The 10,980-nt window shown below is 36.1% G+C and overlaps 1 protein-coding gene across 1 annotated transcript; it reads right to left on the bottom strand.

Annotated features, from left to right (window-relative positions):
• Positions 1 to 314: 314 nt before the first annotated feature.
• On the bottom strand, positions 315 to 10,032 carry LOC103150143 (uncharacterized). The gene is made up of 8 exons (XM_007569622.2): positions 9,996 to 10,032; positions 8,642 to 8,944; positions 7,796 to 7,843; positions 7,430 to 7,525; positions 6,876 to 6,928; positions 6,455 to 6,724; positions 4,170 to 4,215; positions 315 to 1,106 (listed from the first exon to the last, which is right to left on the bottom strand). Exons 1-8 carry the CDS (start codon positions 10,030 to 10,032, stop codon positions 991 to 993), a joined length of 969 nt encoding a protein of 322 aa, XP_007569684.2. The 3' UTR covers positions 315 to 990.
• Between the last annotated feature and the right edge of the window lie 948 nt (positions 10,033 to 10,980).

Genomic DNA, 10,980 nt, shown 5'->3' on the forward strand with positions numbered 1-10,980 from the left:
GTAGAGTTTTCATTTTTCATGCATGCTACCTCGGCACGTTCTTCAGCCTGCATTGAAACATTTTTGGTTTCAATGTTATCAGCAAAAAAACTTACGTCTATGCAAGGTTCTGAGTTTGGGAGCATTTTCCACAACGTCTTTTTTCCGCTGCTGGAAAAAGCTCCCTGATAATTTTGCTTTTCCGGCAGAGGACCGTCATTAATGTCACTGTTTCCGGTAAAAAACGTCAGATCGATGCAAGCATCTGACTGGGGAAAAGATTTCCACAACAGTGGGGTCTTCTTGTTGCGCCTAGTCTTTGACTGTTTTTCCCCTTTCTGGTCGACTTTCTTCTGTGTTTCTGTGACGGATTTCTTTTCGGTCACCGGCTCTGATGCAAAACTAATAATTTCCTCTTTGCATATCTCTGTCTTAATGGAATCCTCCTGATCACCTTCATCTTCAGGCAGAGAAGTGTCCTGATTGATAAGATTTTCAGTGCTGGACTTAGAGGACTCTTCCTTCTCTGCTGTCTCGTTCAGTACGGAGATCGATTCCTGTTCAGTAGCCAGTGAATCATCTTCCTTTCCAGTACTTTCACCTGAAGTCCTTAGTTCAGCGGGGGCATGTTTCTCCAACCACATGGACCACGGTATCATTTTCACCTTCATCTTGTTACGCCTCCTCTTTGGTGGCTGTTCCTCAGACTTAGAGGGCTGTTCTTTCTCTGTTGTGTCGACTGTCTCCTGCACTCCAACAATGGACTCTTCTGCACTGACCAGTGAATTGTTCTGCTTTTCGATATTTCCAGCAGAAATCTTTTGGTCAGTGAGGATGTCTTCCTCCGAACAGGTTTTAAATAGTACCTGGTTGTTCTCATTGGACTCACTCTCTGGTGGCTGTCCGTCCCCTTTTTGATTCACCTTTTGCAGTGCTTTGGCGCTCGAACCATTTTCAATCACCAATGAAGAGTCCTGCTGTTCCATATTTTCAGTTGACATCTTAAGCTCCTCAGATGCGTGCAGCGCCCACCAGACTGCAAATGGCATCTTCTTCTTGCGCTTGGGTGGCTTGGGTGGCTGTACTTCCCTCTCGACGATGTTGTTGGATGCTACGTCTTGGTTGGACTCCATTTTAACTTTTGCTTGTGGTTCTAAGATAGATCACTTCTCTAGAAATTCAGTAGATTTCAAAGTTGAAAATCCTACTATGTACTGCTAAGTAACTTCTCACGAGAAACTATCGACAACGGCTGCTAACAGGTTGTGATGAAGGTAGATGGACTGTGATGAGCTTATATAATCGCTGGTGATGTCAGAATTCTGCCTTTGGAGTTATATTGTGACGTCACATTGTGATGTCACAGTTTTGTTTGATATTCAGAGTGGGCTTCTCTGACATATTTTATTAACACGACGGATGCATGTGCAACCTGACTGCAGAAAGAGTAGGCGGGCTTTTAAACTGTCACTGGTTGCCATAGTTACCCACCATTACCTTGTTATTTGAGAAGGACTTTGCTGCAGTAAACAGAAAGGGTCGGGGACAGACCACTGTCAGTCTCACACCTTATTTGGAAATGGGACCATTGCACTCCGTAATTGAAGGGGGGCGCTATTTCCTACATTATCTGTGGTCTCCCATTTTTATTTTCTTTTGAAATCTGGGATATAGCTTCATCTTTAAGGAGTTTCACTCTCAGCATGTATTTGAACTTCTGAACACAGCTCACAGTTTTTAACAAGTTCCGTAGCTTTCTGTGTACTTCTAAATCTGCCAGATGCACCTTTTCAGGCCTACTACTGCCTCTAGTGGCATAGGAGTGGTAGCACAACTACTTTAATTACATCACTAAATGAGAATACCACAAAGTCTTTATTATTTTATTATTAATTCTGGCATTACCTCTTGTTCAGCGACGGGTATGGGTCGCTGAACATACCCATGTATATATACATACATAATAAAAATTCCCTTCTCACCCTCCGCGGGTGGTCTCTCTCTTTCATCCTCTGAGCTCGGGTCCTCTACCAGAGGCCTGGGAGCTTGAGGGTTCTGCGCAGTATCTTGGCTGTGCCTAGAACTGCACATTTCTGGACTGAGATGTCTGATGTTGTTCCTGGGATCTGTTTGAGCCACTGCTCCAGTTTGGGGGTGACTGCCCCGAGGGCCCCGATGACCACAGGCACCACTGTGGTCTTCACCTTCCAGGCCTTCTCCAGTTCCTCTCTGAGGCCCTGGTATTTCTCCAGTTTCTCATGCTCGTTTTTCCTGATGTTGTGGTCACTTGGTATTGCTACATCCACCACAACGGCTTTCCTCTGTTCTTTATCCACCACCACAATGGACACAGGACTAATTGACAAATGGAAGTCACTGCTGGTATTTGTCAGGGTGAATCTTCCTGAGTTTTTAGTTGTTAAGATACTCTTACAAATAAAGTTGTATTCTTTGCAGATGAACTTAGTCTTGGACAGATACTTATTTGGATAATAAAATTTGAATGTAAATTAGTATGTAATTAAATGACAAATATTGGTCAGCTCAGTTTAAATTTAAAGCTTATATGCAACACTTTTCAGGGCTTTTGTAATTTCCTGAAACACAAAATTAACACGTAAAACAATAGCAGTACAAAACCTATGAAAAATGATAATTCTGGCTTTTTACATGCACACATTTTCAGTTTGCAAGGAGCCACGCATTTCTGCAATCCTTGAAAATGAACTGTCTGTTGCTGATCCTACCAGCTCTATTCTGGATTTTATTACTTTACCTTCAGAGACCGTCTTCTGGAAGTAGTTTTACAATCCTGACATGAAATCCTTTCATCATTTGTTCACAGTTCATACCTATTAAGCACATACTGCACAATTTGCTGCCATGGTCTGGTATAAGCACTGGACTAAAAACCAATGACACAACAGCCAAAATCGAAGTAAAAGGAAGAATAAAATCACCAGTAGCAACAGAAGCTTGATAAACTCTCAGCCTTGAGAACTATTCACTCAGACGATATAAAAAGTAGTAAGTCTGGTTTCCTTAATCAGTGTCAACATTTCAACTTAAAACTTACAAAAGATTTAAAGGATACATATGACAATGTATTTCTAATAGTGAACTTAAAAGGAATGGGAATTCAGAAAATCAGTGTTTTCAGGTTAAAAGGACTTAGCAGCTTGCATCGTAATGACCAAGCAGGCAGCTTCCTGAAAACTTATATTAACCAATAAATATGCCATACTATTCTAAACCCTTTAAGAGGATGGTCTGAAATCAGATGTAAGATGCAAGACAAACAATTTAATCAACGAGAAGCTTTTAAATTACCTGTTATTAGTGAGAGGATAAGTAGAAAGATGCTCTTCATGTTCAAGGGCTTGAGCCAAAGTCACAGATGTTAAAATTTTATCCACCTAGAAGTCAGGTCTTGGTGCTTCCTGGATGCAAAATCTGGGTCAGACGTAGCATGAAGACAAAAATGAGATGGGCGGTTCTCTGAGGCATTTGAATTTTGGTCACACTGAGTTATAGTGGTTTATGATTTGTCGAATTAGAACGCTGCTTGAATCATCTGTTTGTCCCTGACCCCCATGTCTACATGCAGTGTGTATTTTATATCTAAATCAGTCTTTTGACTGTGGTCTACTTGAGTCAGGAAATATTATTCAGTGGCTGGAGGTGAGGAGACATTTACTCTTTTAGCACATCAGTTGTCAATTGTTCTCTTTTCCTTTTTAGGTATTTCAAAAATGTTACCAGAGTGTTGGTATAAACACATGAAGTCAACATGAGAGAGAGAGTGGCAAATTTCTGTTGGTAAGTGGGTTGATACATTTAGTCAACAGGCCACAAACAATAAGCAGACTAAACAGGGCTGCATTCACAAAAACCCTATTTAGCCCCCTTAGGTTTTACCCTAACAGACATTCAAACTCCATTTTCCTGCTTAGGAAATTCGAATGCACCTTAGTGGTGAATTTACACCAGCCCTGGTTATTTTGTTTTAATGAAACTCCAGTGTGTTTGTCTAGATTAAGAACAGTTCATTTGGGGAGGTGTGAGTGTGCAATCAAACAGTGACGTAGACGTGGACCAAAAAAGCTAACTCTGGTCCACCTAAAAACATAGGTCCTGGTTTGATTAAAATGAACTCTGGTGCAGTTCAACACATGTGGATGCAAGCGAACTGGAGACTGCTCCAAAAGCCAGAAGCAAACTGTAGCGCAGGGCTTTCTGGGTCAATAGAATCAAAACAAATGCAAGAGTCCAACACTAGACTTGTTGTCTTTTACCAAAGACAAAAGAGAAATCATTGAAACGCTAAAATTTGTTGCTACTCCATTTTTGTTTACATCTTGTGAAGAAGGAAGTTGCCCTCATGTCTTCTTCTGAGGTTTTCTTGTTTTTTCCTTCAGTAGTTCTTCGTGCAGTGCCAATGCATATGAGGCGGGGAGCTGGTTTATCAATTAGTTTGGGTCGTTTGTGACAGTTCAGTGTTTTCTCGATGGTATCCAGTCTACTGAACTGCCAGGTTTGAAAATACCCTTACTGCAGTGTACATTTTATTTTACTAGAGTAATATTATCATACTGTGTTGCTACTCTGATTTGAGTTAAATTTCTGGTTTCTCTGTCCGCTCCACGTCACTTCACTTGGAGTTCAGATCCTTTTTACCCACTTCAGTGTGGCACTCATGATACAGGTATGCTCTGTACTTGGAAATAATTTGTATTTGCAGCTTTTCCAAAAACCTGTGATTCTTGACCGCAACATGAACAGCTTCTATGCATCAGCAAAACTGCTTCAGAAAGATACTAAATTAAATAATTAATTCCTCAATTATTTAGTTTTTGTAATCTGGGTCCTTAAAATAAGACCTTCTCTCTGAGCTATGAGAGAAATTATTTCAACTGAACTTCCAGGTCTTGTAGAAAGTTTACTCAGGGTCGCTGGCCTCATCAAGATCTGCTGAATTTCCCTGTTTTAATGAAGTTTCTGGGCTTGTTTAAAACTCAAGATATAAAGAGAGTACATATCTTTATGTACCAGTAAATTGGAATATTATTGAAAAGTTAATTTATTTGAACAGCCTTTTTTTCACTTGCAGGCCCTGTGTAATAAACTGCAAGAGAATAAAACTACCAAACAGAATGATTAGTAATGACAGTGAATATTAATGGGAATAACCAACCAATAGATTATTTTTTTTACCTGTCATCACTGAGAAGACAAATAAAAACATCTTAATTTCCATGGTCTTGTGACAATATCACTATCTGCATTTTCTGAAATTCTATCATAGGTTTGCAACAACTTGTGTGTATTTACATATCAATAGATCTCATTAGTTCTGGAGGCAATGTTCTGCCAAGAAGTCTGTTTTAATGAGAGTTTGTAAAGGACCCAGGTGCAGAACTGAAATTATTCTAAAGTGAATAATTTTGACAATGAAATTAAAACAAAAAAATGTATTTATTTTGTTCATTTAATTCATTTACAGTTTAAAATGGACATGTAACATGTTGATATAAACAAAAGTTTTGAATGAAAAAAAAGTAATTGGAAGAAAAAAGCCTTATAATTTCTATCCCTTCTCTCAAAAGTCAATTTCTTTTACAATAAGCAACCAAGTGTCAATCAACCATCCATATAGATACATTTATAAACACAAAACAGGTGAAGTATGTAAAAAAAAATATAAATAAACAATGTAGAAAGACAGCATATTTTCTTTGTAATAATACAGCACTATAATATTACAAAAAGATATTAAATTATTTTTGCTGTAAGATTTTATAAATTTTTCCATCCTATGCAACACACAGAGGTAAATGACGACATGACTTATCAGTCCATACTGTACAAATAGAAGAGGACATTACAGTTCTATTGCCTGTGGACGTTAATATGTGTTCAGCTTGCAATTGTGCGATATCTTTCATGCACATTTTAGAATTCTCTGCATTTAAACTAAAAATTAACTAAACCGAGGGCTGGAATGTATGTTTATCCATTTCATAAAATGCATTGCAAAAGTTTTTTTTTTTTTTTCTGGTATAAAACAATGAGTGAAGCAAAAAAAAAAATGATATGAACACTAACAAAAAAAAAATGATATGAACACTAACCAAATACAAAACAGATAAAACCACATAACAGCAAGCATAATACACCTGTAGTAATGATGGTTTTCAAGTGCAATTGTCAAATAATGCATAAAAAGGCAAAATACTGTCACAGTGCATCCTGTGATGTGATAAATATGAGGCTGAAGTGAACACAGAAATCAAACTTTAATACTGAGCTCCATCATTGCACTGCAGGTCAGATGTCACATATCATATTTTAAAACATCAACTGATTCCAGCTTGAAAGTATTTACAATGTTTGCTCTGATCAAATAAAACTTATGTCCTCCAATCTTTTACTTCTTTGTTTTTTATTTGTTCATTTTCTATTGTTATTTCTTGACTGCTGAGTAAAGCGGTTTGCCTGTAGATTTGGTTGGTGGACCACTGAGGGAAGCTGAGTTTTGGCTCAACTTTATGGCAGAATACTGATAAGAGGATGAGGAGGGTTCCACGATCTGAGCTTCTCCATCAGTGGTTTTGGTGGAACCGCTTTGAAAATTGATAGTACAATAATGCATTGAAGCTGGGTCGTTAGGCGAAAAGTTGACTGTGGCATAAACGGTGCCCACTTTAGTCTGCAGGTCATCTGGTATCTCTTCATATATGCAGTCCTTTTAGAAATAAATGTTTAAAAAATATATATTTTTTTCCATTTAGTCTAAATAAAATTCATATTCAATACCAACTCTTTTAACTATAGTAATATGGGTGAAAAAAGTAAACAAACTAAATACATCAATATCCTTCCATACAAGCACTAACCTCTCTGGGATGTTCTCCAGATCTGTTTTCTGCTTTATCTGAACAAAGACATCCTGTAAGATACACAACAGTAAATAACATTTTATTAAATCCAGAGGATCCCAGAAGACTTCAAACTACATTCAGTCACACACACATTCACACAATGATGGTAACCAGCTACTGGATTAGCCACAGCTGACATTATTGCACAAAGCAGATTCAAATTTTACAGTATGATTTTCATGATCAGCAAAATTAGTAAATTAGTGAATAATCCTATAACAACATTCTGGAGCCAATGCTTTAACAAAGTAAGCTGTTGTCATGCATACATTTTTCCATAATTCATTTATTTTTCCAGTTTTAGACTGAAAGTAAATATCATTCCAGACTATTCAGGAATAATGATTTCAGGAAAAATATTGTTCTTTTGAATTCTATTGAGAATCTTGACACGATTCGCCATGTTTTAGAATTAGGATTAATAATGACATTTACAGTTTATAAATGCAATTTTGTCCATATGAGACCCTTTGTTTGATGTTGTGCTAATAAATGATGTAAATTCTTACGTTTGTACAGACAAAATGTAACTATCACCAAAAGACTCAGCGTCCCTCCAACTGCTATCATGATGATTGGTGTTTTCACCACTGAACTCAAGCCACCTGAAATAAATGGCATTGTTTGAAACAGTCATGACATGATTACCCACATTTTAAAGAATCTAAAATAGATTTTACAGAAACAAAGTAAAAATGTTGTGGAAGGTTGGCAAGCATGATGTTCTCATACAGGCAGAGGATATGGATGCCTTTATTAAATAAACCCAACAACAAATCAAAAAAGCTATGCATATAATCAACACCAAAAACAGCTTGTACCCCATTACTCAGGTTCAGCAAAATAAATGTCTTAATGTAAAGAAGTGATCTTACCAGAAGTACCAGAAGTTGTAGTTGGAGTAGGAGATGTGGGTGTTGTGACTAGATATGAAAAGCATGGAGATAAAACCATATGTTATGATAGATGTGAAAGGGTTTTGAACTATAAATATGTAGAAGAGTGATGTTCATAAACATGATTTTGTCACCAAACACTGCTCCATGTCAATCAAGCATCCTGTTGCTTGATTGACACTCAAAGTTTCTCTTTTTAGAAATTACTTTTCAGTTATATTCTCATGCTGACTGTCATATATTTTTTTGTAATTATGACAACTTCTGTCTGATTACAGGAAAAATGGAAATAAAATGAAAACGCTAAACCAATAATGCTGTACTGCCAGCAGTGTGCATCCCAGAATGCCAAGGTCAGATTGTGTTTTTGTTGTTTTCATTCCTCCCAAAGTTTGTGTTAAAGAATCATAAAAAGAAATAGATGCACATACTTCTGTATTTTTACCTAAACAAATATGTCTGGTGATTAATTAAAAGGTCTGTGATTTAACACAAGTGAACTTTACAAAGAGGAATGATAATTTTACAAGCACATTAAAACCACACACAGTGCCTGTGCTTCCTGTATTAATGGCTGCTGAATAAAACCACTTCCTGTAATTCTCCTCCCTTTCAGCTCAGAAACACCTCAATATCGTCACCAGCATTTCTTTGCTTATACGTCTAACCGTCATTAGAGCAAGGTCCTTACCTGAGAAAGTAAAAAAATAACCAAATTGAATAAATTAACCTCAAAATTTAATCAGGGATTTATTCATCTCACATTTATGCAAAGTCAACATTTTTCAATAATACCACAGCAGTTCTAATCAGGCTTAGACTCACCTACATTCAACAAGAGTCGGCTTATGAATATTCGACTGCCCTGCCGCTTCGTTCCACACCAGTATGTACCAGAGTCGTTGGCTCTTACGTCTTTCATTGTTATAGTGATATTACCATTCTTATTATTATTAACCATTGTAAACCTGGAGTTTTCATCTGCAGTTTTGGTACTTGTGACATTTTCACATTTGATTGGATCTTCTCCCTTACAGACGAATTTGTCAGGGTTTTGGACTTTGTCATATTTGCAAAAGAAATCAAGGTTCTCTCCAATAATTGGTGATTTTGTGAAAGTTACAATATCTGTAAAAAAAATAAGATTTAGAAAATTAGGTTACCTTAACAGAATGATATTTCATAATGTAGGTACACAAGTATTATTTACCTGTAACCTTTAGAATGAGTTTAGCTTGACGTTTATCTGTGTTACTCTCCTCCATTTTACATGAGTAAAGACTTTCTGGAGAATCTTTATTTGAAACTTGATATGATTGTGGGGATAAGTCTTCACAGACAAAATCCTTGGACTTGCACCTAAACTGGATTTTTGACTGGTTTCGATCTGGATAATTACATATTGTGTTCCGTTTAGCTGCTTTAACTGATGAGTTACAGCTGTCTGCAAATCAGAAAGATAAACATTTGAAACAGACAAAATTTTATCCAGCAAATACATTTCTTAAACTTTACACTTAAATACAGTTAATTATTGACAATATTTTTGCAATTTAAAAGTTGAGTGTAGTTTACCTGCTTTTACTTCTATTATTTTACCAATGTATTGTTTTGACTTTACTGTCAAGCTGCGTTTTTTGCTTTTGTATTGGAACAGGAGGGAGTTAAATCTTTCTTTACATTCAACGGTATGATTGTTGTGCTCTGAGTTAATTGTGGAAATAAATGTTTTCACATTTGTACTGTTTGGGAGTCTGCAGGTAAATTCAGTCACACCTTGCAGGCACTGTTTTGTTCCAACTGAAGCCTCAAAATCTGTAGATCAGACAGATAAAAATGTTCAGACGATGCCATGCCATTCAGTGAGACAATTTATAAGCTAAGAAATAAATTTAACACCTCAGAATTGTTGTGATTTTAACTTTAAAGTCAAAACTACCAATTATATGGGAAATCAAATGCCAGTGGATTCAAACTAGTTATGAACATAAATTGTTTGGTCACATTAAAATACAATTCAATAGATTTAACTCGTTAGTTTTCCGTTGTGATCTGGTGCTCGATTGAGACCGTAAGCGTAATGCTTCCGCAAGAATATGAAAACAGTAATTAAAATTGTGCAACAACAGTTATAACTCAGATATAAAAGGAGAACAGAGAAAAAGAACGCAAATTTTACCTGAAATCAGGATGATGAGAAGGAAGATGTTCTTCATTTCGTACATCCTGGACTGTTGTCATGTGTTGAAATTGTACGATGTCTTATCTTCGTTCACCATTTCCTGAATATGCGATCTAAAGCATCTTCAACTCCTCCACCCAGGTTCTTCCTTTATTCTATCTGGGGTACCTGTTGTGTGCTGCTGTAGTGAGACTGCAACAACTAACTAAAGACTGTAAAAACTTGCAGTAAATAAAACTATGCAATACATTTTCTGAATCACTTATAAGAATCATATTCTGATTCTTACAAATGAGCTTAATATGAACAATTAGCAAATGGCTTTTCATTTACCTGTCATCAGTCAAAAAAAGGAATGAGTAAACACTATATTCTTCTGGAGCTTTATAATTCAGAAATCTGTGTATTGTTCTCATTCTAGAGACATTTGAAGTTTATGATTATTTGACTGCATTTAGCTGACAGTGCTTCTGAAGAACTGGTCCATAGAAGTGCATTTTATTTTGAAGGACAAAAGTTGTTTGGCTAGATTAGTAACAAATCACAGACATATGTGTAATATATAAATAGAAATATATTTTTGTAGCTTTTATAACAGTGAACAAGAACTGATTATAGAAAATAAACTCTAAAAATCAAAATAAGCTTAAATAAAAAAAAATCATTCTCACCTACATTTGTTTTTCGAAGAATTATCTACATGATTTTTTCTTTATTTTTGCTAATTTTATTTGTAAATGTATGCATCCTTATTGCCTACAACTTTACATATCCAGCTAATTTTTTTTCTTGATTGTTTACTATTTCAAAGTTTGAATGTTTTTTGTTTTGTTTGTTGTTGCAGATTTTTCATTTGGCTGTCATGTTTAATGATTTCTCTTGCCCATTTTCTGACAAAAACTTGAGAAGTCATTATTTTGGTCTTCTTGCGCTTTAACATACCATGCATCATATACATAAATATTCTCACAAGAATCAAAGC

This window comes from Poecilia formosa, unplaced genomic scaffold, assembly GCF_000485575.1.
Source record: "Poecilia formosa unplaced genomic scaffold, Poecilia_formosa-5.1.2 Scaffold243, whole genome shotgun sequence".
Taxonomy (NCBI): domain Eukaryota; kingdom Metazoa; phylum Chordata; class Actinopteri; order Cyprinodontiformes; family Poeciliidae; genus Poecilia; species Poecilia formosa.

Excerpts from the sequence above, each read along its gene's own strand:
- LOC103150143 (XM_007569622.2), bottom strand. The coding sequence starts at position 10,032 with ATGAAGAACATCTTCCTTCTCATCATCCTGATTTCAG. Across the intron at positions 6,929-7,429 it reads TACATTTTGTCTGTACAAAC|GATGTCTTTGTTCAGATAAA; the intron begins GTAAGAATTTAC and ends TGTATCTTACAG. Across the intron at positions 6,725-6,875 it reads CTGGAGAACATCCCAGAGAG|GACTGCATATATGAAGAGAT; the intron begins GTTAGTGCTTGT and ends TATTTCTAAAAG.